The sequence below is a fragment of the Pseudophryne corroboree genome, chromosome 4 (assembly GCF_028390025.1).
Source record: "Pseudophryne corroboree isolate aPseCor3 chromosome 4, aPseCor3.hap2, whole genome shotgun sequence".
Lineage (NCBI taxonomy): Eukaryota > Metazoa > Chordata > Amphibia > Anura > Myobatrachidae > Pseudophryne > Pseudophryne corroboree.
Window position 1 is genome coordinate 143,615,710 of NC_086447.1, and position 26,342 is coordinate 143,642,051.

Consider the following 26,342-nt stretch of genomic DNA (forward strand, 5'->3'; position numbering starts at 1 on the left):
TACGAGAAATAGAATTACAGGTGAGTAAATTCTTATTATAAGGTTCTATGCCTTCAATACCGCCACTTCCCAAGATGCTACCTTTGGACGCCAGGTTCTTGTGCCCGCTATAGTGCGTCCCCTCCCGTGAGGAACTTCTTTGTGACAACCCCGATGTAATTCCTTGTGGAGCCCAGTGTACCCCGCAGCAGAAAATGAGATTTATGGTAAGAACTTACCATTGTTAAATCTCTTTCTGCGAGGTACACTGGGCTCCACAAGGCGCCCACCCTGACGCACTTAGCTTCTTTGGGTTGGTATTGGCATAGCCGCTGGCACCCTCGCCTGTGGTGAGTGTGTGGTGTACTTGGTTACGAGCGGTTGTCGTCTCGGATACCTGCTACTGCATTGGGCTGGTTAACAAAACTGAGCTCCCTGTGCATGGAGGCGGGGTTATAGAGGAGGCGGCGCTGAGCATCTTGGGAACAGTCAAAAGCTTTGAGCCTGTTGGTGCCTCGGATCAAGATCCTACTCTACACCCCGATGTGAATCCTTCTGGAGGCCAGTGTACCTCGCAGATAGAGATTTAACAACGGTAAGTTCTTACCATAAATCTCATTTTTTGAGCTGAATGTATGACGTACTACTTGCTGCCATTGTTGCAGTTTAATCCAGCAGGTCCCAATGCCACTAATTGTGCAGTAGTCCTCTCTATGCTGCTAAAGCTCGGCCTATTTATTTACTAGCCTTTATATATGATAATTTATAAATCGCTAGCATAGGCATTAGTTCTTTACACTGCTCTCTCTGCCTGTAGCAGTTGTGCAGTATGTCTATAGAGAGCAGCTCTAGACTATCGGGCCACTCTGATGCACACTACAAGTGGTCCTATATTTTAGGTTAACATGGTGATCTCTGACCTAACTTTGGCCCTCATTCCGAGTTGTTCGCTCGCTAGCTGCTTTTAGCAGCATTGCAAACGCTAGGCCGCCGCCCTCTTGGAGTGTATCTTAGCTTAGCAGAATAGCAAACTAAAGATTAGCAGAACTGCTACTAAATTATTCCTTGCAGTTTCTGAGTAGCTCCAGACCTACTCCTAGATTGCGATCACCTCGGTCCGTTTAGTTCCTGGTTTGACGTCACAAACACGCCCTGCGTTTGGCCAGCCACTCATGCGATTTTACCTGGCACGCCTGCGTTTTTTAGCACACACCCTGAAAACGGTCAGTTTCCGCCCAGAAACATCCACTTCCTGTCAATCACACTACGAACACTCGAGTGATGAAAAAAACGTCGCTCAAGCTTGTGTAAATCTCCAAAGTTTTCTGTAAAATTACTAAGAGCATGCGCGCTGCGTACCATGCGCATGGGCATTTTCCACCTAACCGCTCCGTTGCGAAAAACGTCAATGAGCGAACAAATCGGAATGACCCCCTTTGTGTATTGTGTGCGCATTTGACAACACATGTATTGGACATCACAATTTTTTTTAAATCTTTTTTCCCCTTACAGGTAACTATGATGTCCAGAGCACTCCTCCACAACAGGTCTATTATGAGAATACTTCTTACCGGGCCAAAAGACCACGCTATCAAACCGCAAGCGCCTCTACTAGTAGGTCAACTCCTTAATGGATCAAGCTCATTGATCCTAGCTCCTTGCCATACCACAATGGGCAATCCACTCACATGGGTTCATTGTGCTACCTCCTTGTAGAGATATTAGGGTATATGTGTTGTTGGGTTTTTTTTTTAGGATGGGCAATCCACTCACATGAGTTCATTGTGCTACCTGCTTGTAGAGATATTAGGGTATATGTGTTGTTGTTTTTTTTCTCTTACGTCCTAGAGGATGCTGGGGACTCCGTAAGAACCATGGGGGTATAGACGGGCTCCGCAGGAGATAGGGCACCTAAAAAGAACTTTGACTATGGGTGTGCACTGGCTCCTCCCTCTATGCCCCTCCTTTAGACCTCAGTTAGATCTTGTGCCCAGAGGAGAATGGGTGCACTGCAGAGAGCTCTCCAGAGTTTTCTGTTGAATAAGAATTTTGTTAGGTTTTTTATTTTCAGGGAGTCCTGTTGGCAACAGGCTCCCTGCATCGTGGGACCGAGGAGAGAGAAGCAGAGCTGGCTTGTCAAGTTGGGCACTGCTTCTAAGGCTACTGGACACCATTAGCTCCAGAGAGAGTCGGAACACAGGTCTCACCTGGGGTTCGTCCCGGAGCCGCGCCGCTGTCCGCCTCACAGATGCCGAAGATAGAAGCCGGATAGAGAAGGCAGAAGACATCTTAGGCGGCAGAAGACATCAAATCTTCATGAGGTAAGGGCGCGCCATTGCTCCCAGTCAACACACACAGAGCAGCACTGAAGGGCGCAGGGGGGGGCGCCCTGGGCAGCAATAAACCTCACATTTGGGCAAATACGGTTGGATTAGACTGCGGAGGCAGTAAATCTATGATCCCCCGCCATTTTATTGAAAAATCACTGGGACCGAAGCCCGCCGTCGGGTGGGCGGGGCTTGATCCTCAGCACTAACCAGCGCCATTTTCTCCACAGAAGCTGCATGAGGAAAACGCTGGCTCCCTGGTCTCTCCCCTGCTGAACACACAGGCTGGAAAAAAGAGGAGGGGGCACTTTAGCGACGCAGTGAGTGGGAATTGGCATAATATATATATATAGAAAAAAGCGCTATCTGGACATATTTTTTCCAGTGTTTTAAGCGCTGGTGTGTGCTGGCATACTCTTTCTCTGTCTCTCCTTAGGACCTGGTTGGGGTTTTGTCCCCTTATAGGTTAATCCCTGTGTGTGCGGGGTGTCGGTACGTGTGTGTTGACATGTCTGAGGCGAAAGGCTTCTCCAAGGAGGAGGTGGAGCAAATGAGTGGTGTGTCCCTGTCGGTTGTGCCGACTCCAGATTGGATGGACATGTGGCATATGTTGAATGCAAGTGTGGCATCTTTACATAAAAGGCTTGATAAGGCTGGTTTAGGGGGGACATCAGGGGGTCAATCCTCAGATTGGACCGACTCACAGGGCCCGTCGGGGTCTCAAAAGCGTCCCTTAACACAAGACACTACTACCGACACGGATTCTGATTCCAGTGTCGACTATGACGAAGTAAAATTGCACCCTAGGGTGACTAAAACCATTCAGTGTATGATTGTGGCAATAAGGGATGTGTTGCATATTGTGGATGAACCCTCGGTCCCCGACACAAGGGTACACATGTTTAAGGAAAAGAAACAGATTATTAACTTTCCCACATCTCATGAATTAAATGAATTCTTTGGAAAAGCTTGGGAGACCCCGGATAAGAGACCGCAGATCCCCAAAAGAATTTATATGGCATACCCTTTCCCTAAGCAGGACAGGGAGATTTGGGAATCACCCCCCACTGTGGAAAAGGCCCTGACGCGCTTGTCCAAGAAAGTGGCGCTACCGTCTCCTGACACAGCGGCCCTTAAGGACCCTGCAGATCGCAGGCAAGAAACGACCTTAAAGTGTATTTATTCTCATAGAGGTGCTGTGTTAAGACCGACAATTGCGTCGGCATGGGTGTGTAGCGCAATTGCAGCTTGGACAGATGAGCTGACAGATCAATTTGATAATATGGATAAGGATACTATATTCCTAACTCTAGCCCATATAAAAGACGCAGTCTTATTTATGAGGGATGCTCAAAGGGACATTGGATTGCTAGATTCTAGGACCAATGCCATATCTATCTCAGCAAGAAGATCATTATGGACTCGCCAATGGACGGGTGATGCGGATTCCAAGAAACATATGGAAGTACTACCCTATAAGGGGGATGTATTGTTTGGGGATGGGCTGACGGACCTGGTTTCCACAGCTACAGCAGGTAAATCAAATTTTTTACCATATATTCCCCAACAGCAAAAGAAAGTAACACCCTATCAGATGCAGTCCTTTCGGTCGCACAAGTCCAAAAGAGGTCGGGGATCCTCTTTCCTCGCCAGAGGTAAGGGCAGAGGCAAGAGAGCACCTGCTTCGGCAGGTGCCCAGGAACAAAAGTCCTCCCCGGCTGCTCCAAAACCCACAGCATGACGCTGGGGCTCCCCTGAGGGTGTCCGCACAGGTGGGGGCACGTCTTCGACTTTTCAGTCAGGCCTGGCTCAGTTCGGACCTGAATCCCTGGGTGTTGGAAATAGTTTCCCAGGGTTACAAATTGGAATTCGAGGAGGTGCCCCCGAGCCGATTTTTCAAATCGGCCCTACCAGCTTCCACATCGGAAAGGGATGTAGTGTTAGCTGCAATTCAAACGCTGTGTATACAGCAAGTGATAATCAAGGTTCCCCTGCACCAGCAGGGAAGAGGTTACTATTCAACCCTATTTGTGGTCCCGAAACCGGACGGTTCGGTCAGACCTATTTTGAATCTGAAATCCCTAAACCTGTACATAAAAAGATTCAAATTCAAAATGGAATCTCTCTGAGCGATAATAGCCAACATGGAGGAGGGGGAGTTTATGGTGTCTCTGGACATAAAGGATGCGTACCTTCATGTCCCCATATATGCCCCCATCAGGAATACCTGAGATTCTCTGTACAGGATTGTCATTACCAATTTCAGACGTTGCCGTTTGGACTTTCCACGGCCCCGAGGATTTTCACCAAGATAATGGCGAAAATGATGGTGGTCCTGCGCAAACATGGAGTCACAATTATCCCATACTTGGACGATTCCTGATAAAAGCGAGATCAAGGGAGAAATTGCTGAGCAGTGTGGCGCTCTCTCTGAGAGTGCTCCAGCAACACGGTTGGATTCTAAATATACCGAAGTCACAGTTGATTCCGACAACTCGACCGTTCCTAGGTATGATACTGGATACGGAACAAATGAAGGTCTTCCTCCCAATAGAGAAAGCCCAAGACATCCAGAACACGTCAGAGACCTGCTAAAACCGAAAAGGGTGTCAGTTCACCAATGCACTCGAGTTCTGGGGAAAATGGTGGCGGCCTACGAGGCCATTCCCTTCGGAAGGTTCCATGCAAGGACTTTTCAATGGGACCTTCTGGACAAGTGGTCCGGGTCCCATCTGCACTTACATCGGAAAATAACTCTGTCCCCAGGGACCAGAGTGTCCCTCCTGTGGTGGTTGCAAAGTGCTCACCTCCTGGAGGGTCGCAGGTTCGGAATTCAGGATTGGATCCTGGTTACCACGGACGCGAGCCTCCGAGGATGGGGAGCGGTCACACAGGGAAAGACTTTTCAGGGGCTTTGGTCAGACCAGGAGTCCTGTCTACACATCAATGTGTTGGAACTCAGGGCCATTTACAACGGCCTTCGACAAGCGGAGAGTTTTCTTCGAAACCTACCGGTTCTGATTCAATCAGACAATGTCACAGCAGTGGCTCATGTGAACCGCCAAGGCGGGACAAGAAGCAGAGTCGCGATGGAGGAAGCCACAAGGATCCTTCGCTGGGCGGAAAATCATGTAAGCGCTCTGTCGGCTGTCTTCATTCCGGGAGTGGACAACTGGGAAGCAGACTTCCTCAGCAGACACGATCTCCATCCAGGAGAGTGGGGACTTCATCAAGAAGTCTTTGCAGACGTAACACGTCTTTGGGGAACTCCTCAAATAGACATGATGGCGTCACGCCTCAACAAAAAACTTCGGAGGTATTGCGCCAGGTCTCGGGACCCTCAGGCAGTAGCAGTAGACGCACTGGTAACACCGTGGGTGTTCGAATCGGTCTACGTGTTTCCTCCTCTTCCTCTCATCACGAAAGTGTTGAGGATCATAAGACGAAGAAGAGTACAGACGATACTCGTTGTCCCAGACTGGCCTCGAAGGGCCTGGTACTCGGATCTACAAGAGATGCTCACAGGAGATCCCTGGCCTCTTCCTCTGAGTGAAGACCTGTTGCAGCAGGGGCCCTGTGTATTTCAAGACTTACCGCGGTTACGTTTGACGGCATGGCGGTTGAATGCCGAATCCTAGCGGAAAAGGGGATTCCGGAAGAGGTCATCCCTACTTTAATAAAGGCTAGGAATGAGGTGACGGTAAAACATTATCACCGTATCTGGCGAAAGTATGTGTCTTGGTGTGAGACCAAGAATGCACCTACGGAAGATTTTCATCTGGGTCGTCTTCTCCACTTCCTACAGACAGGAGTGGATATGGGCCTGAAATTAGGCTCGGTTAAGGTACAGATTTCGGCCCTCTCGATTTTCTTTCAGAAGGAATTGGCTTCTCTTCCAGAAGTCTAGACGTTTGTAAAGGGAGTGAAAGAAAATGATAGGAGTAAGATATCACAAGGCGCCACCAATTCAGTATATAATACTACTGGAGACTGGAACACGGGGAACCAGAAGACCTAGACACACCATATATGAGGGAGTGCTGCACATCCAGCCCCCTTTTGTGCCTCCAGTGGCACCATGGGACTTGAACGTGGTGTTGCAGTTCTTAAAATCACACTGGTTTGAACCGCTTACCAAGGTTGAGTTGAAATTTCTTACCTGGAAGGTGGTCATGCTGTTGGCCTTGGCATCAGCAAGGCGAGTGTCAGAATTGGCGGCTTTGTCACACAAGAGCCCCTACTTGATTTTTCATGTGGATCGAGCTGAATTGAGGACACGTCTGCAATTTTTGCATAAAGTGGTTTCTTTGTTCCATATGAATCAACCTATTGTGGTGCCTGTGGCTACTGGTGATCTGGAGGATTCCAGATCCCTGGACGTAGTCAGGGCCTTAAAAATGTATGTAGCCAGGACGGCTAGAATTAGGAAAACAGAGGCTCTGTTTGTCCTGTATGCGGCCAATAAGATTGGCGCTCCTGCTTGGAAGCAGACTATTGCTCGCTGGATCTGTAATACGATTCAGCAGGCTCACTCTACGGCTGGATTGCCGGTACCAAATTCGGTTAAGGCCCATTCCACTAGGAAGGTGGGCTCTTCTTGGGCGGCTGCCCGAGGCGTCTCGGCATTACAACTTTGCCGAGCGGCGACTTGGTCGGGGTCAAACACTTTTGCTAAATTCTACAAGTTTGATACCCTGGCTGATGAGGACCTAGCGTTTGCTCAGTCGGTGCTGCAGAGTCATACGCACTCTCCCGCCCGATTGGATGCTTTGGTATAAACCCCATGGTCCTTACGGAGTCCCCAGCATCCTCTAGGACGTAAGAGAAAATAAGATTTTAAACCTACCGGTAAATCTATTTCTCGTAGTCCGTAGAGGATGCTGGACGCCCGTCCCAGTGCGGAAACTCTGCAATACTTGTATATAGTTGTTGCTTACATAAGGGTTATGTTACAGTTGACATTGGTCTTGGACCGTTACTGTCGTTTGTTCATACTATTAACTGGTTATGTATGTTCCAGGTTACATGGTATGATTGGTGTGGGCTGGTATGAATCTTGCCCTTGGATTGCTAAATCCTGCCTGTATTGTCCATCTCCTCTGGGCACAGTTCTCTAACTGAGGTCTGGAGGAGGGGCATAGAGGGAGGAGCCAGTGCACACCCATAGTCAAAGTTCTTTTTAGGTGCCCTATCTCCTGCGGAGCCCGTCTATACCCCCATGGTCCTTACGGAGTCCCCAGCATCCTCTACGGACTAGGAGAAATAGATTTACCGGTAGGTTTAAAATCTTTTTTTTTTTTTAGGTTTATAATATTTCCACACTGGTAATTTGAATGATAATTTCTCAGTAAGCACTGAGGTGGTCCTGTGTAGTTTCATTAAAATGTGCATCCAATTATGGGACCTTGTCAGTAGCAAAATTCAATTATCTAACATCTTGGCTCAATAAGACTTTTTATCTAGGGTTGCATATAAATAAAGTGCAGATGCAGACCTGTCTACTAAAACCGTGGGTAAAAACGATTAACCAAGGTGTACTATATTTAGACTGAGACCAGAGATCAAAGACAGGACCTTTTGTTATCTATTTTGATGTAAAATGTATATTTCTCTTACGTCCTAGAGGATGCTGGGTTCCATATTAGTAACATGGGGGTATAGACGGGTCCACTAGGAGCCATTGGCACTTTAAGAGTTTTAGAGTGTGGGCTGGCTCCTCCCTCTATGCCCCTCCTACCAGACACAGTTTAGAAAATGTGCCCGGAGGAGCCGGTCACAGCTAGGGGAGCTCTCCAGAGCTGCTTTAGTAAAAGTTTATTTTAGAGTTTATTATTTTACAGGGAGGCTGCTGGCAACAGCCTCCCTGCTCTGAGGGACATAGGGGGAGAGTAGTGTCCGCCCTGTGGGGTCTGAGCCACTATCTCCGCTGACCGGACACTGAGCTCCTGAGGGGATCGAACATTCCCTGCCACAGGGGATCGCTCACCCCGGCAGCATGTCGCCACCCTCTTACAGAGCCAGAAGATGGCGAGATATGGCGGCACAAGGGTAGGAGCGCAGCTCTTGAGAGGCTGTGCTCCGGGCAGGCTCAGCGGCACACAGTGTTGGCGCTATGAGGGGTGTCCTGAGCCAGCGTCTTAATACCCTACACTGGTCACAGACGCTAACCGGAGACTGAATCCCCAGGCTAGTGTCAGAATCCGCGGTACACAGACGCTAACCGGAGACTGAATTCCCCGGCTAGTGACTGAATCCTCAGGCCAGTATAAAGAATTTGTGCGGGAAGACGTGCCATCTTCAGGAGGCGGAGTTTCTCCTCAGAGCGGACCCAGCAGCGTTCAGCGCCATTATCCTGCCTGCAGTTCCTCTACGCAAGGAGCTGTCCCTCCAAGCAACTCCAGCTATCCTGAGCGGTACCAGGGGGTTGTAGAAGGGGGGGCAGGGGCTGTGTAAAATGTGTGTAGTCTATTAAGGTACACATATAGCGATGGCAGTTTATTTGCTCTACCTCAGAAAGTGCTGTGTGTGTGTTGGCTCCAATCTCTGTCTCTCTCTGCCGTACTTGAGGGGGGGGGAGCTGTGACTGACAATTCCGTGTATGTGTGTGTATGTGGGTGTTTAATATTTTCCATAGCCATGTCTAGGGACTCGGTGTCATATGCTGCTGAAGTGGTTTCCTCTCAGGAGGAATCCATTTCATGTACACAGAAATGTAATCACGGTGCTGAGCCAGCGTCTAAATACCCTAAACTGGTCACAGTCGCTAACCGGAGACTGAATCCCCAGGCTAGCGACAGAATCCTCAGTACACAAACGCTAACCGGATACTGAATTCCCCGGCTAACGACCGAATCCTCAGGCCAGTATATAGAAGTTGCGCGGGAAGATGCGCCATCTTCTGAGGGCGGAGCTTCTGCTCATTGCGGACCCAGCAGAGTTCAGTGCCATTTTCCTGTGTGCAGCTCCTATTCCACAGACTGCAGACGGTGATGGGGAAGTGCTGGGGGAGCGGCACCCCTTGCATGGGATGCAGCTCATGTTTGAGGCCATTAGAGATATGTTAAATATTGCTGACATGTCGCCTGGGCAGGTTGAGGAGGCTTACTTCACTGACAATAGGAAAGCCTCGCTAAACCTTCCATGCGTCTAAAGTATTAAACGCTATTTGAAATTTCTCTGACGTCCTAAGTGGATGCTGGGACTCCGTAAGGACCATGGGGAATAGCGGCTCCGCAGGAGACTGGGCACAACTATAAAGAAAGCTTTAGGTCTAACTGGTGTGCACTGGCTCCTCCCACTATGACCCTCCTCCAGACTTCAGTTAGAATCTTGTGCCCGGCTGAGCTGGATGCACACTAGGGGCTCTCCTGAGCTCCTAGAAAGAAAGTATATTTAGGTTTTTTATTTTCAGTGAGATCTGCTGGCAACAGACTCACTGCAGCGAGGGACTAAGGGGAGAAGAAGCGAACCTACCTAACTGGTGGTAGCTTGGGCTTCTTAGGCTACTGGACACCATTAGCTCCAGAGGGATCGAACACAGGACCCGACCTCGATGTTCGGTCCCGGAGCCGCGCCGCCGGCCCCCTTACAGAGCCAGAAGCAAGAAGTGCTCCGGAAAATCGGCGGCAGAAGACTTCTGTCTTCAACAAGGTAGCGCACAGCACTGCAGCTGTGCGCCATTGCTCCTCATGCACACCTCACACTCCGGTCACTGATGGGTGCAGGGCGCTGGGGGGGGGGCGCCCTGAGGGCAATATAATACACCTTGGCTGGCAAATCTACACCATATATAGCCAGGAAGGCTATATAGGTGTAAAAATACCCCTGCCAGAATTCCAGAAAAAGCGTGAGAAGTCTGCCGGAAAAGGGGCGGGGCCATCTCCCTCAGCACACTGGCGCCATTTTTCCCTCACAGCTCCGCTGGAAGGACGCTCCCTGGCTCTCCCCTGCAGTCTCAAGCTACATAAGGGTAAAAAAGAGAGGGGGGGGCACTAAATTTAGGCGCAGTATATATATATAATATAAGCAGCTATAAGGGAAAAAACGCTCATTTATAGTGGGATCCCTGTGTTATATAGCGCTCTGGTGTGTGCTGGCATACTCTCTCTCTGTCTCCCCAAAGGGCTTTGTGGGGTCCTGTCCTCTGTCAGAGCATTCCCTGTGTATATGCGGTGTGTCGGTACGGCTGTGTCGACATGTTTGATGAGGAGGCTTATGTGGAGGCGGAGCAGATGCCGATAAATGTGATGTCACCCCCTGCGGGGTCGACACCTGAGTGGATGGTTCTGTGGAAGGAATTACGCGACAGCGTCGACTCCTTGCATAAAAAGTTTGACGACATACCAAATATGGGACAGCCGGCATCTCAGCCTGTGCCTGCCCAGGCGTCTCAAAAGCCATCAGGGGCTCTAAAACGCCCGCTACCTCAGATGGCAGACACAGATGTCGACACGGATACTGAATCCAGTGTCGACGACGATGAGACTAATGTATCTTCCAATAGGGCCACACGTTATATGATTGAGGCAATGAAAAATGTGTTGCATATTTCTGATGTTACCCCGGGTACCACAAAAAAGGGTATTATGTTTGGAGAGAAAAAACTACCAGTTGTTTTTCCTCCATCTGAGGAATTAAATGAAGTGTGTGAAGAAGCGCGGGCTTCCCCCGATAAGAAACTGGTAATTTCTAAGAGGTTACTAATGGCGTACCCTTTCCCGCCAGAGGATAGGTCACGTTGGGAAACATCCCCTAGGGTGGATAAAGCGCTCACACGCTTGTCAAAGAAGGTGGCACTACCGTCTCCGGATACGGCCGCCCTGAAGGAATCTGCTGATAGAAAGCAGGAGGCTATCCTGAAGTCTATATATACACACACAGGTGTTATACTGAGACCAGCTATTGCTTCAGCATGGATGTGCAGTGCTGCAGCTGCGTGGTCAGATTCCCTGTCGGAAAATATTGATACCCTAGACAGGGACACTAAATTGCTAACCGTAGAGCATATTAAAGACGCACTCTTCTACATGAGGGATGCACAGAGGGATATTTGCCGGCTGTCATCTAAAATAAGTGCAATGTCCATTTCTGCCAGGAGAGGGTTATGGACTCGGCAGTGGACAGGAGATGCAGATTCTAAAAGGCACATGGAAGTTTTGCCTTATAAGGGTGAGGAGTTGTTCGGGGATGGTCTCTCGGACCTCGTTTCCACAGCAACAGCTGGGAAGTCAACATTTTTACCCCATGTTCCCTCACAGCCAAAGAAAGCACCGTATTATCAGGTACAGTCCTTTCGGCCCAATAAGGGCAAGCGGGTTAAAGGCGCGTCCTTTCTGCCCAGAGGTAGAGGGAAAAAGCTGCAGCATACAGCCAGTTCCCAGGAGCAAAAGTCCTCCCCCGCTTCCTCTAAGTCCACAGCATGACGCTGGGGCTCCACAGGCGGAGCCAGGTACGGTGGGGGCCCGTCTCAAAAATTTCAGCGATCAGTGGGCTCGCTCACGGGTGGATCCCTGGATCTTTCAAGTAGTATCTCAGGGGTACAAGCTGGAATTCGAGATGTCTCCCCCCCGCTGTTTCCTCAAATCTGCCTTGCCAACAACTCCCTCAGGCAGGGAGGCAGTGTTAGAGGCAATTCACAAGCTGTATTCCCAGCAGGTGATAGTAAAGGTGCCCCTACTTCAACAAGGACGGGGTTACTATTCCACAATGTTTGTGGTACCGAAACCGGACGGTTCGGTGAGACCCATTTTAAATTTGAAATCCTTGAACACGTATATAAAAAAATTCAAGTTCAAGATGGAATTGCTCAGGGCGGTTATTGCAAGCCTGGACGAGGGGGATTACATGGTATCACTGGACATCAAGGATGCTTACCTGCATGTCCCCATTTACCCTCCTCACCAGGAGTACCTCAGATTTGTGGTACAGGATTGTCATTACCAATTCCAGACGTTGCCGTTCGGTCTATCCACGGCTCCGAGGGTCTTTACCAAGGTAATGGCCGAAATGATGATACTCCTTCGAAAGAAGGGAGTTTTAATTATCCCGTACTTGGACGATCTCCTGATAAAGGCGAGGTCCAGGGAGCAGTTGTTGGTCGGGGTAGCACTATCTCGGGAGGTGCTACAACAGCACGGCTGGATTCTAAATATTCCAAAGTCACAGCTGGTCCCTACGACACGTCTACTGTTCCTGGGGATGGTTCTGGACACAGAACAGAAAAAAGTGTTTCTCCCGGAGGAGAAGGCCAAGGAGCTGTCATCTCTAGTCAGAGGCCTCCTAAAACCAAAAACAGGTGTCGGTGCATCACTGCACGCGGATCCTGGGAAAGATGGTAGCTTCCTACGAAGCAATTCCATTCGGCAGGTTCCATGCAAGAACCTTTCAGTGGGACCTGTTGGACAAGTGGTCCGGATCGCATCTTCAGATGCATCGGCTGATAACCCTGTCTCCAAGGACCAGGGTGTCTCTGCTGTGGTGGCTGCAAAGTGCTCATCTTCAAGAGGGCCGCAGATTCGGCATACAGGATTGGGTCCTGGTGACCACGGATGCCAGCCACACAGGGAAGAAACTTCCAAGGACTATGGTCAAGTCAGGAGACTTCCCTGCACATAAATATTCTGGAGCTGAGGGCCATTTACAATGCCCTAAGTCAGGCAAAACCCCTGCTTCAAAACCAGCCGGTACTGATCCAGTCAGACAACATCACGGCGGTCGCCCATGTAAACCGACAGGGCGGCACGAGAAGCAGGACGGCGATGGCAGAAGCCACAAGGATTCTCCGATGGGCGGAAAATCACGTGTTAGCACTGTCAGCAGTGTTCATTCCGGGAGTGGACAACTGGGAAGCAGACTTCCTCAGCAGGCACGACCTCCACCCGGGAGGGTGGGGACTTCATCCAGAAGTCTTCCAACTGATTGTAAACCGTTGGGAAAGGCCACAGGTGGACATGATGGCGTCCCGCCTAAACAAAAAGCTAGAAAGATATTGCGCCAGGTCAAGAGACCCGCAGGCGATAGCTGTGGACGCTCTAGTGACACCGTGGGTGTACCGGTCGGTTTATGTGTTCCCTCCTCTTCCTCTCATACCAAAGGTACTGAGGATAATAAGGAGAAGAGGAGTAAGAACTATACTCATTGTTCCGGATTGGCCAAGAAGAGCTTGGTACCCGGAACTTCAAGAAATGATGTCAGAGGACCCATGGCCTCTGCCGCTCAGACAGGACCTGCTGCTGCAGGGGCCCTGTCTGTTCCAAGACTTACCGCGGCTGCGTTTGACGGCATGGCGGTTGAACGCAGGATCCTAGCGGGAAAAAGGCATTCCGATGGAAGTTATTCCTACGCTGATAAAGGCTAGGAAGGACGTGACAGCAAAACACTATCACCGTATATGGCGGAAATATGTTGCCTGGTGTGAGGCCAGGAAGGCCCCTACAGAGGAATTCCAGCTGGGCCGGTTCCTGCACTTCCTACAGTCTGGAGTGACTATGGGCTTGAAGTTGGGATCCATAAAGGTCCAGATTTCGGCCCTATCCATTTTCTTTCAAAAGGAACTGGCTTCTCTTCCTGAAGTTCAGACGTTTGTTAAGGGAGTGCTGCATATTCAGCCCCCTTTTGTGCCACCAGTGGCACCTTGGGATCTCAACGTGGTGTTGGGTTTCCTGAAATCCCACTGGTTTGAGCCACTTAAGACCAAGGAGCTGAAGTATCTCACGTGGAAAGTGGTCATGCTATTGGCCTTAGCTTCGGCTAGGCGTGTGTCAGAATTGGCGGCTTTGTCATGTAAAAGCCCCTATCTGGTTTTCCATATGGACAGGGCAGAATTACGGACTCGTCCGCAATTTCTGCCAAAGGTGGTGTCATCTTTTCATTTGAACCAACCTATCGTGGTGCCTGCGGCTACTCGTGACTTGGAGGATTCCAAGTTGCTTGATGTAGTCAGGGCTTTGAAGATCTATGTAGCCAGAACGGCTGGAGTCAGGAAAACTGACTCGCTGTTTATCCTGTATGCCCCCAACAAGCTGGGTGCTCCTGCTTCAAAGCAAACCATTGCCCGCTGGATCTGTAACACGATTCAGCAGGCTCATTCTGCGGCTGGATTGCCGCATCCAAAATCTGTGAAAGCCCATTCCACAAGGAAAGTGGGCGCTTCTTGGGCGGCTGCCCGAGGGGTCTCGGCATTACAGCTTTGCCGAGCAGGTACTTGGTCGGGTTCAAACACATTTGCTAAATTCTACAAGTTTGATACCCTGGCTGAGGAGGACCTTGTGTTTGCCCATTCGGTGCTGCAGAGTCATCCGCACTCTCCCGCCCGTTTGGGAGCTTTGGTATAATCCCCATGGTCCTTACGGAGTCCCCAGCATCCACTAGGACGTTAGAGAAAATAAGATTTTACTCACCGGTAAATCTATTTCTTGTAGTCCGTAGTGGATGCTGGGCGCCCGTCCCAACTGCGGACTTTCTGCAATACGTGTATATAGTAATTGCTTAATAAAGGGTTATGTTATGTTGGCATCCATTGTTTGATGCCCTGTTGTTGTTCATACTGTTGACTGGGTAAGTTTATCACAAGTTATACGGTGTGATTGGTGTGGCTGGTATGAGTCTTACCCTGGATTCCAAAATCCTTTCCTTATAATGTCAGCTCTTCCGGGCACAGTTTCCTTAACTGAGGTCTGGAGGAGGGGCATAGAGGGAGGAGCCAGTGCACACCAGTAGTACTAAATCTTTCTTAGAGTGCCCAGTCTCCTGCGGAGCCCGTCTATTCCCCATGGTCCTTACGGAGTCCCCAGCATCCACTACGGACTACGAGAAATAGATTTACCGGTGAGTAAAATCTTATTTTCTTCACCTGCATTACAGTCCTTTCTGGTTACTAAACTGAGAAAGGCCTAACCGTCCAACACCTTCTTTAGAGGTGGCCGACCAAAATACAAGATGCTAATGGCGGGTTCCCAGGAACAAAATGCTATGGCTGGTTCCCAGGAACAGTAGCCTGCTTCAAGTACACCAAAGTCCTCTGCATGACGGTGGACAGCGCGGCCTGGAGGTGGGGCTGGTGGGGGCGAGACTCAGATATTTCAGTCACGGCTGGGTGTCGTGCGGCCTGGACCCCTTGGTACTAGATATTGTGTCCCAGGGGTACCGGCTGGAATTTCAAGATCTCCCTCCTCATCGGTTCTTTCAAATCGGGCTTGCCAGCTTTGCCGGCAGACAGGGCTACCCTACAGAGAGCCGTCCATAAGTTGGTGGAGGCACAGGTCATTGTACCAGTCCCTCCACAAATGCAAAACACGGGTTACTATTCGAACCTTTTCGTGGTACCGAAACCAGATGGTTCGTTCAGGCCCATTCTGAACTTAAAATCACTAAACCCCTTTCTGAGGGAGTTCAAGTTCAAAGTGGAGTCTATAAGGGCAGTGATATCAGGTCTGGAGGAGGGGGAATTCCTGGTATCCCCTGATATCAAGGATGCGTACCTCCTCTTTCCGATTTGGCTGCCGCATCAAGCTTATCTACGATTCGCACTGTTGGACAGTCATTCTCAGTTCCAGGCCCTGCCCTTCGGCCTCTCCACAGCACCGTTGGTTTTCACCAAGGTGATGGCGGAAATTATGGTTCTCCTCCGTAGACAGGGGGTGAACATAATTCCATATCTGGACGATCTGCTGATAATGGCATCGTCCAAGGAGAAGCTGTTACAGTCCATAGCTCTCACGACCCAGCTTCTCAGGGAACATGGTTGGATCCTGAATCTTCCAAAATCACATTTGGAACCAACCAGGAGGTTATCCTTTCTGGGAATGATCCTCGACACGAAGGTGCAGAGGGTGTTCCTTCCAGAGGACAAAGCTTTGGTGCTTCAAACAATGGTCCGGGATGTCCTGAGGCCAGCCCGGGTGTCGATTCATCAGTGCATTCGCCTTCTGGGGAAGATGGTGGCCTCTTACGAGGCGCTGTAGTACGGGAGGTTTCATGCTCGGTCCTTCCAACTGGATCTCCTGGACAAGTGGTCGGGATCCCATCTTCACATACACCAGAGAATACGTCTGTCGCCAAAGGCCAGGATTTCGCTCCTCTGGTGGCTGCAATTACCTCACCTTCTGGAGGGCCGCAGGTTCGGGATTTAGGACTGGATCCTTCTAACCACAGATGCAAGTCTCCGGGGCTGGGGCGCGGTCGCTCAAGGGGAAACCTTCCAAGGAAGGTGGTCAAGTCTGGAAGCCGGCCTGCCGATAAACATTCTGGAACTAAGAGCCGTATACAACAGTCTTCTCCAAGCGGCCCATCTTCTGAGAATTCGGGCCATTCAAGTGCAGTCGGACAACGTAACGACAGTGGCTTACATAAACCGACAGGGCGGAACGAAGAGCAGAGCTGCAATGTCAGAGGTATCAAGTATCATCCTCTGGGCAGAAAAACATGCTTTGGCGCTGTCAGCAATCTTCATTCCGGGAGTAGACAACTGGGAAGCGGACTTCCTCAGCAGACAAGATCTCCACCCAGGGGAGTGGGGTCTCCGTCCGGAGATGTTTACGGAGGTAACAGATTTTTGGGGCGTACCCCAGATCGACATGATGGCCTCTCGTCTCAACAAGAAGCTTCGGCGGTATTGTTCCAGGTCGAGGGACCCGCAAGCCATGGCGGTGGATGCCCTAGTGACTCTGTGGGTGTTCCAGTCGGTGTACGTGTTTCCTCCACTTCCACCCATTCCAAGATTTTTCAAACTCATAAGGAGAACAAGAGTTCAGACAATCCTCATTGCTCCGGACTGGGCAAGGAGGGCTTGGTACGCGGATCTTCTGGATCTACTGCTAGAAGAGCCGAGGCCTCTTCCTCTTCGGGAGGACCTGCTACAGCAGGGGCCGTTCGCCTATCAAGACTTACCACGGCTACGTTTGACAGCATGGAGGTTGAACGCCAGATACTAGCTCGGAAGGGCATTTCGAACAAGGTATTCCTACCCTGATACAGGCTAGGAAAGGAGTAACGTCAAAACATTACCATCGTATTTGGAAAAGATATATCTTGGTGTGAGTCCAAGAAGTTTCCTGCGGTGGGGTTTCAACTGGGATGTTTTCTCCTATTCCTGCAAGCAGGTGTGGATGTGAGCCTGAGGTTAGGATCCATAAAGGTCCAGATTTCGGCCCTATTCATTTTCTTCCAAAAACAATTGGCTGCCCTCCCTGAAGTTCAGACTTTTTTGAAGGGAGTTCTGCACATCCTACCTCCCTTTGTGCAGCCTACGGCGCCCTGGGATCTCGACGTGGTGTTGCAGTTCATCCAGTCGGACTGGTTTGAACCTCAACAGGAGGCTGAGATCAAGTTTCTCACGTAGAAGGCTGTCACTTTGTTGGCCTTAGCCTCTGCTAGACGTGTGTCAGAGTTGCAGGCTTTGTCATGTAAAAGCCCATACTTGATCTTCCGTGAAGATAGAGATGAGTTTCGGACACGTCAGCAGTTTCTTCCAAAGGTTGTGTCAGCATTTCATATCAACCAACCTATTGTGCCAGTTGCAACTGACTCCTCAATTTCATCAAAGTCCTTAGATGTTGTAAGGGCTCTAAAAATCTATGTGAGGAGGACTGCTCGTCACAGAAAATTGGACTCTCTGTTTGTCCTGTATGATCCCAAGAAGATTGGGTGTCATGCTTCTAAGCAGACGATCTCTCGCTGGATCAGGTTCACTATCCAGCATGCGTATTCTACGTCTGTTAAGGCCCACTCTACTTGTAAAGTGGGTTCTCCCTGGGCGGCTGCCCGGATTGTCTCGGCTTTACAAGTCTGCCGAGCAGCTACTTGGTCGGGGACGAACACGTTCGCAAAGTTCTACAGGTTCAATAATTTGGCCTCTGAGGACCTTAAGTTTGGTCAATTGGTTCTGCAGGAGCCTCTGCGCTCTCCCTCCCGTTCTGGGACCTTTGGTACATCCCCATGGTACTTATGTGGACCCCAGCGTCCTCTAGGATGTAAGAGAAAATAGGATTTCTCTAACGTCCTAGAGGATGCTGGGGACTCCGTAAGGACCATGGGGAGAGACGGGCTCCGCAGGAGACATGGGCACTTTAAGAAAGAATTTAGTTCCTGGTGTGCACTGGCTCGTTCCTCTATGCCACTCCTCCAGACCTCAGTTTGATTCTGTGCCCAGAGGAGCTGGGTGCTTTTCATGGAGCTCTCCTGAGTTTGCTGATAGAAAGTTTTTTTGTTAGGTTTTTTATTTTCAGGGAGCTCTGCTGGCAACAGACTCCCTGCATCGTGGGACTGAGGGGAGAGAAGCAGCCCTACTCCCTGAAGCTAGGTCCTGCTTCTTAAGCTAAAGGACACCATTAGCTCCAGAGGGCTCGGTACGCAGGATCTCACCCTCGCCGTCCGTCCCAGAGCCGCGCCGCCGTCCCCCTCGCAGAGCCGGAAGACTGAAGCCGGGTGAGTGTGAGAAGCAAGAAGACTTCACAGGTGGCAGAAGACTTCGTGATCTTCACTGGAGGTAACGCACAGCACTGCAGCTGTGCGCCATTGCTCCACACACCTACACATACTCCGGTCACTGTTAGGGTGCGGGGCGCAGGGGGGGGCGCCTTGGGCAGCATTTGGGACCTCATTCTGGCAAACACATATATACAGCTAAGCGGGACAGAAGCCCGCCGCCGAGGGGGCGGGGATTCTCCCTCAGCACTCACCAGCGCCATTTTCTCTCCACAGCACGCTGAGAGGAAGCTCCCCAGGCTCTCCCCTGCTGATACACGGTAGAAGAGGGTTGACAAGAGAGGGGGGGCACATAATTAGGCGCAAAAAAGTATATAAACAGCAGCTACTTGGTTAACATTAAGTTACTGTGTTATTCCTGGGTTATATAGCGCTGGGGTGTGTGCTGGCATACTCTCTCTGTCTCTCCAAAGGGCCTCGTGGGGGAACTGTCTTCAGAAAGGATATTCCCTGTGTGTGTGGTGTGTCGGTACGCTTGTGTTGACATGTTTGATGTGGAAGGCTATGTGGGAGAGGAGCGGGAGCAAATGAATGTGGTGTCTCCGCCGACGGCGCCGACACCTGATTGGATGGATATGTGGAAAGTTTTAAATGATAATGTAAATTCCTTGCATAAAAGATTAGACAAGGCTGATGCATTGGGACAGGCAGGGTCTCAACCCGTGCCTGATCCTATGTCGCAGGGACCGTCGGGGTCTCAAAAGCGCCCACTATCCCAAATTGTTGACGCAGATACCGACATGGATTCTGACTCCAGTGTCGATTAAGATGATGCAAAGTTACAGCCAAAGTTGGCTAAATCACTCCGATACATGATTATAGCAATTAAGGAGGTTTTGCACATCACAGAGGAAACCCCTGTCCCTGACACAAGGGTTTATATGTATAAGGGAAAGAAGCCTGAGGTAACTTTTCCCCCCTCACACGAACTGAATGAGTTATGTGAAAAAGCTTGGGAATCTCCAGATAAAAAACTGCAGATTTCCAAACGGATTCTTATGGCGTATCCTTTCCCGCCAACGGACAGGTTACAATGGGAATCCTCCCCTAGGGTGGACAAAGCTTTAACACGCTTATCCAAAAAGGTAGCCCTTCCGTCCCAGGATACGGCTACCCTCAAGGATCCTGCTGATCGCAAACAGGAGGGTACCCTGAAGTCCATTTAAACACATTCAGGTACCTTGCTCAGACCGGCAATCGCGTCGGCCTGGGTCTGTAGTGCAGTAGCGGCATGGACTGATACCTTATCAGAGGAGTTTGATACCCTAGATAGGGATACTGTTTTATTGACCCTGGGGCATATTAAAGACGCTGTCCTTTATATGAGAGATGCTCAGAGACATTAGTCTGCTGGGTTCTAGAATAAACGCTATGTCGATTTCTGCCAGAAGGGTCCTGTGGACTCGGCAATGGACAGGTGATGCCGACTCAAAACGACATATGGAGGTTTTACCTTGCAGGGGTGAGGAATTGTTCGGTGAAGGTCTCTTGGACCTGGTCTCCACAGCTACGGCTGGAAAGTCAAATTTTTTGCCCTATGTTCCCTCACAGCCTAAGAGAGCACCACATTATCAAATGCAGTCCTTTCGTTCACAAAGAAACAAGAAAGTCCGAGGTGCGTCCTTTCTTGCCAGAGGGAGGGGCAGAGGAAAGAAGCTGCACAATACAGCTAGTTCCCAGGAACAGAAGTCCTCCCCGGCCTCTGCAAAATCCACCGCATGACGCTGGGGCTCCACTGGCGGAGTCTGGGCCAGTGGGGGCGCGTCTTCGGAATTTCAGCCACATGTGGGTTCACTTCCAGGTGGATCCCTGGGCAATAGAAATTGTGTCTCAGGGTTACAAGCTGGAATTCGAAGAGGTGCCTCCTCGACGGTTTTTCAAATCGGCCCTACCGTCTTCTCCCCTAGAGAGGGAGATAGTGTTAAATGCAATACAAAAAAATTGTATTTTCAGCAGGTGGTGGTCGAGGTTCCCCTCCTTCAACAGGGAACGGGTTATTATTCGACCATGTTTGTGGACAGTTCGGTCAGACCCATATTGAATTTAAAATCTCTGAACCTATACTTGAAGAGGTTCAAGTTCAAGATGGAAACGCTAAGAGCGGTCATCGCCAGCCTGGAAGGGGGGGATTTTATGGTGTCACTGGACATAAAGGATGCGTACCTTCATGTCCCCATTTATCCACCTCATCAGGCGTACCTAAGATTTGCGGTACAGGACTGTCATTACCAATTTCAGACGTTGCCGTTTGGTCTCTCAACGGCTCCGAGGATTTTCACCAAGGTAATGGCGGAAATGATGGTGCTCCTGCGCAAGCAGGGTGTCACAATTATCCCGTACTTGGACGATCTCCTCATAAAAGCGAGATCAAGAGAGCAGTTGCTGAACAGCGTGTCTCTTTCACTGAAAGTGTTACAACAACACGGCTGGATTCTCAATATCCCAAAGTCGCAGTTGGTTCCTACGACTCGTCTGTCTTTCTTGGGCATGATTCTGGACACGACCCAGAAAAGGCTTTATCTTCCGATAGAAAAAGCCCAGGAACTTATGACTCTGGTCAGGAACCTTTTGAAATCAAGACAGGTGTCCGTGCATCATTGCACTCGAGTCCTGGGAAAGATGGTGGCCTTATACGAGGCCATTCCCTTTGGTAGGTTCCATGCGAGGACTTTCCAATGGGATCTGTTGGACAAGTGGTCCGGATCACATCTACAGATGCATCGGTTGATCACCCCAGGGCCAGGGTGTCGCTCCTGTGGTGGCTGCAGAGTGCTCACCTTCTCGAGGGCAGCAGATTCGGCATTCAGGATTGGATCCTGGTGACCACGGACGCAAGCCTCCGAGGTTGGGGAGCAGTCACACAGGGAAGAAATTTCCAGGGTCTTTGGTCAAGTCAAGAGACTTGTCTGTACATCAACATCCTGGAACTAAGGGCCATATACAACGCCCTACGTCAAGCGGAGGCCTTACTTCGCGACCAACCAGTTCTGATCCAGTCAGACAACATCACCGCAGTGGCTCATGTAAACCGCCAAGGCGGCACAAGGAGCAGAGCGACAATGGTGGAAGCTACCAGGATTCTTCGCTGGGCGGAGAATCATGTAAGCGCACTGTCAGCAGTGTTCATTCCGGGAGTGGACAACTGGGAAGCAGACTTCCTCAGCAGACACGACCTACACCCGGGAGAGTGGGGACTTCATCCAGAAGTCTTCGCACAGATTATGAGTCGGTGGGAAATGCCACAGATAGACATGATGGCGTCCCGCCTCAACAAACAGCTACAGAGGTATTGCGCCAGGTCCAGAGACCCTCAGGCAGTAGCGGTAGACGCCCTCATGACACCGTGGGTGTTCCGGTCCGTCTATGTATTTCCTCCTCTTCCTCTCATACCCAAGGTGTTGAGAATAGTAAGAAGAAAAGGAGTGAGAACAATCCTCGTTGTTCCAGATTGGCCACGACGGACCTGGTATCCAGATCTGCAGGAAATGCTCACGGAAGATCCGTGGCCTCTTCCTCTAAGGCAGGACCTGTTGCAACAGGGACCCTGTCTGTTCCAAGACTTACCGCGGCTGCGTTTGACGGCATGGCGGTTGAACGCCGGATCCTAGCGGAAAAAGGTATTCCGGTTGAGGTTATCCCTACGCTGATAAAGGCTAGGAAGGAAGTAACAGCAAAACATTATCACCGTATATGGCGAAGATATGTTTCTTGGTGTGAGACCAGGAATGCTCCTACGGAAGAATTCCATCTGGGCTGTTTCCTTCACTTCCTACAAACTGGAGTGGATTTGGGCCTTAAATTAGGCTCCATTAAGGTCCAGATTTCGGCCCTATCCATTTTCTTTCAAAAAGAATTGGCTTCTCTCCCAGAAGTTCAGACTTTTGTTAAGGGAGTACTGCATATTCAGCCTCCGTTTGTGCCTCCGGTGGCGCCTTGGGACCTTAATGTGGTCTTGGACTTCCTAAAGTCACACTGGTTTGAACCACTGAAAACGGTGGAGTTGAAATATCTCACTTGGAAGGTGGTCATGTAATTAGCCCTGGCTTCGGCTAGGCGAGTGTCGGAATTAGCGGCTTTATCAAATAAAAGCCCCTATCTGGCTTTCCATATGGATAGAGCGGAATTGCGGACATGTCCTCAGTTCCTGCCAAAAGTGGTTTCATCCTTTCATATGAACCAACCTATTGTGGTGCCTGTGGCTACATGGGACTTAAAGGATTCCGAGTCCCTTGATGTGGTCAGAGCTTTGAAAATTTATGTAGCCAGGACGGCTAGAGTCCGAAAAACAGAAGCACTGTTTGTTCTGTATGCAGCCAACAAGCTTGGCGGCCCTGCTTCAAAGCAGACTCTTGCTCGCTGGATCTGTATCACGATTCAGCAGGCGCATTCTACGGCAGGATTGCCGTTACCTAAATCGATCAAGGCCCATTCCACTAGGAAAGTGGGCTCTTCTTGGGCGGCTGCCCGAGGGGTCTCGGCACTACAGCTGTGTCGAGCTGCTACTTGGTCGGGTACAAACACCTTTGCAAAATTCTATAAGTTTGATACCCTGGCTGAGGAGGACCTCATGTTTGCTCAATCGGTGCTGCAGAGTCATCCGCACTCTCCCGCCCGTTTGGGAGCTTTGGTATAATCCCCATGGTCCTTACGGAGTCCCCAGCATCCTCTAGGACGTTAGAGAAAATAAGATTTTACTTACCGGTAAATCTATTTCTCGTAGTCCGTAGAGGATGCTGGGCGCCCGTCCCAAGTGCGGACTTCTTCTGTAATACTTGTATATAGTTATTGCTTCAATAAGGGTTACGTTATTGTTGCATCAGGCGTGAACTGATGCTTTGTTATTGTCATACTGTTTACTGGATTGTTATCACAAGTTATACGGTGTGATTGGTGTGGCTGGTATGAATCTTGCCCTTGGATTAACAAAAATCCTTTCCTCGTACTGTCCATCTCCTCTGGGCACAGTTCTCTAACTGAGGTCTGGAGGAGGGGCAGAGAGGGAGGGGCCAGTGCACACCAGGAACTAAATTCTTTCTTAAAGTGCCCATGTCTCCTGCGGAGCCCGTCTCTCCCCATGGTCCTTACGGAGTCCCCAGCATCCTCTACGGACTACGAGAAATAGATTTACTGGTAAGTAAAATCTTATTTTTAATTATCTACCGGTAAATCCTTTTCTCGTAGTCCGTAGAGGATGCTGGGCGCTCGCCCAGCGCTTCGTGATCCTGCAGTGGTTATTTAGTTCAGTACTGCTTAGTTCTTGGTACTGTAAGTACTGTTTTGTTACTTGGTAAGTAATCCTGTTCAGCCGTTGCTGATGTTTCAAGCTAGTTAGCTTGAGTTGCCTTGTGTGTGAGCTGGTGTGAATCTCGCCACTATCTGTGAAAAATCCTGCTCTCGAAGATGTCCGTCTCCTCGGGCACAGTTTCTAGACTGAGTCTGGTAGGAGGGGCATAGAGTGAGGAGCCAGCTCACACTCTCAAACTCTTAAAGTGCCAATGGCTCCTAGTGGACCCCTCTGTACCCCCATGATACTAATATGGACCCCAGCATCCTCTACGGACTACAAGAAAAGGATTTACCGGTAGGTAATTAAAATCCTATTTTTGACTACTAGGACTTCCTAAAATCATAACAATATTCCTGAGGTTAGTAAGCAGGTTGGGTGCGATTTGGTAATCACTAGGATGTATGCATTAGGAGATATTGGGTTTATATCCAATCATCGCTCGCAGAGATGTCTTATTTGCACTCAAACAAGTTTCTCTTTTTCTTTTTCCCCTGTTTACAGGTAGCTATGATGACCAGAGCTCTCCTCCACAAGTTTATCACAAAGCCAAGAGACCACGTTCTGAAACAGCAAGCTCCTCTACTACTAGGTCAACTCCGAAACAGATTAAGTTAATTGATCCCAGCTCGCTGCCATCCCATAGTGGGCAATCCACTGCTGTGTGTATACTGTTCTACCCCCTACAACAAGCTAATTGATCCCCCTGGCCTGTCCAATTAGCCACAAAGTCAGCCCAGTGTCTGACGGGTGCCTCGACCCTGTTGACGCATGAATCTGTGAACGCCTGTTAATACGTTAGTATTGAAAAATTTGCGTACTATACAATTGTACGGAGCAGCTGATTGGTTTCCATGGGCAACTTCTCCACAGGCTCACTTCTCCACTGCTTCATGAATAGACCCCTTAGTCTCTATTTCTGCCCATGAAAAGCAAAATGTTGGTTTTCCGATTGGTTATATTTGGTAATGTTTTTATTTTGGTAAAGCAGTGATAATATGTACTTCTCTTGCCTTCTCTCCTCTGCCCTTCAAATAATTAAGGCATTCTCGCCTGTGTCTGTGTGTGGAGAGAGTTGTGTTGGTTTGTGTTTGTACAGCTGCGGTATTACAGTAATATAGAGTCCAACTGTAAGCACACAATGCCCTATTTCATACTGTGCATGCGCAGTAAGTGTACTGGAACTCCTTACATAATACTTAGTGGGGGAACCATGTGCATGTTTGCCTCTTAATAAACGTCCTAGTGTGAAAAAACTAAATAAAAAATGTAGCACCCCCACTTCAATTGTAAAATCGGCTCACTGTACTGCTGCAGGCTAGACTGGCAGTGGCAACTGGAAATTGGCGATACCAGCACTAGCTATGGCAACCGGGCTGGTGGCACCATGGGAATAATTCAGAGTTGATCGCAGCAGCAAATTTGTTAGCAGTTGGGCAAAACCATGGCCCTCATTCCGAGTCGTTCGCTCTGTAATTTTCTTCGCATCGCAGCGTTTTTCTGCTTAGTACGCATGCGCAATGTTCGCACTGCGACTGCGCCAAGTAATTTTGCTATGAAGATAGTTTTTTTACTCACGGCTTTTTCTTCGCTCTGGCGATCGTAATGTGATTGACAGGAAATGGGTGTTACTGGGCGGAAACACAGCGTTTTATGGGCGTGTGGATAAAAACGCTACCGTTTCCGGAAAAAACGCGGGAGTGGCTGGAGAAACGGAGGAGTGTCTGGGCGAACGCTGGGTGTGTTTATGACGTCAAACCAGGAACGACAAGCAGTGAACTGATCGCAGATGCCGAGTAAGTCTGAAGCTACTCTGAAACTGCTAAGTAGTTTGTAATCGCAATATTGCGAATACATCGTTCGCAATTTTAAGAAGCTAAGATTCACTCCCAGTAGGCGGCGGCTTAGCGTGTGTAACTCTGCTAAAATCGCCTTGCGAGCGAACAACTCGGAATGAGGGCCCATGTGCAGTGCAGGTGTTGCAGATATAACATTTGCAGAGAGAGTTAAATTTGGGTGGGTTATTTTGTTTCTGTGCAGGGTAAATACTGGCTGCTTTATTTTTGCACTACAATTTAGATTTCAGTTTGAACACACCTCACCCAAATCTAACTCTCTCTGCACATGTTACATCTGCCCCTCCTGCAGTGCACATGGTTTTGCCCAACTGCTAACATATTTCCTGCTGCAATCAACTCTGAATTAGGTCCTATAGTAGGTAAACCTAGTGTTCCCTCTAGATTGTTTTGGCAAAATGCGCCCTACCCTTT

General features: G+C 49.6%; 1 protein-coding gene across 1 annotated transcript in view; it reads left to right on the forward strand.

Moving 5' to 3' along the window:
• The window catches only part of LOC134911186 (uncharacterized protein DDB_G0290685-like), a 230,999-nt gene extending 205,924 nt beyond the window's left edge, over positions 1-25,075 (forward strand). Inside the window, exons 3-4 of the mRNA XM_063919509.1 lie at positions 1,492-1,593; positions 24,577-25,075. Coding sequence (XP_063775579.1) covers positions 1,492-1,593; positions 24,577-24,773 — 299 coding nt within the window. The 3' untranslated portion in view covers positions 24,774-25,075. The remainder of the gene's footprint in view (positions 1-1,491; positions 1,594-24,576) is intronic.
• The last annotated feature ends 1,267 nt before the right edge of the window (positions 25,076-26,342 follow it).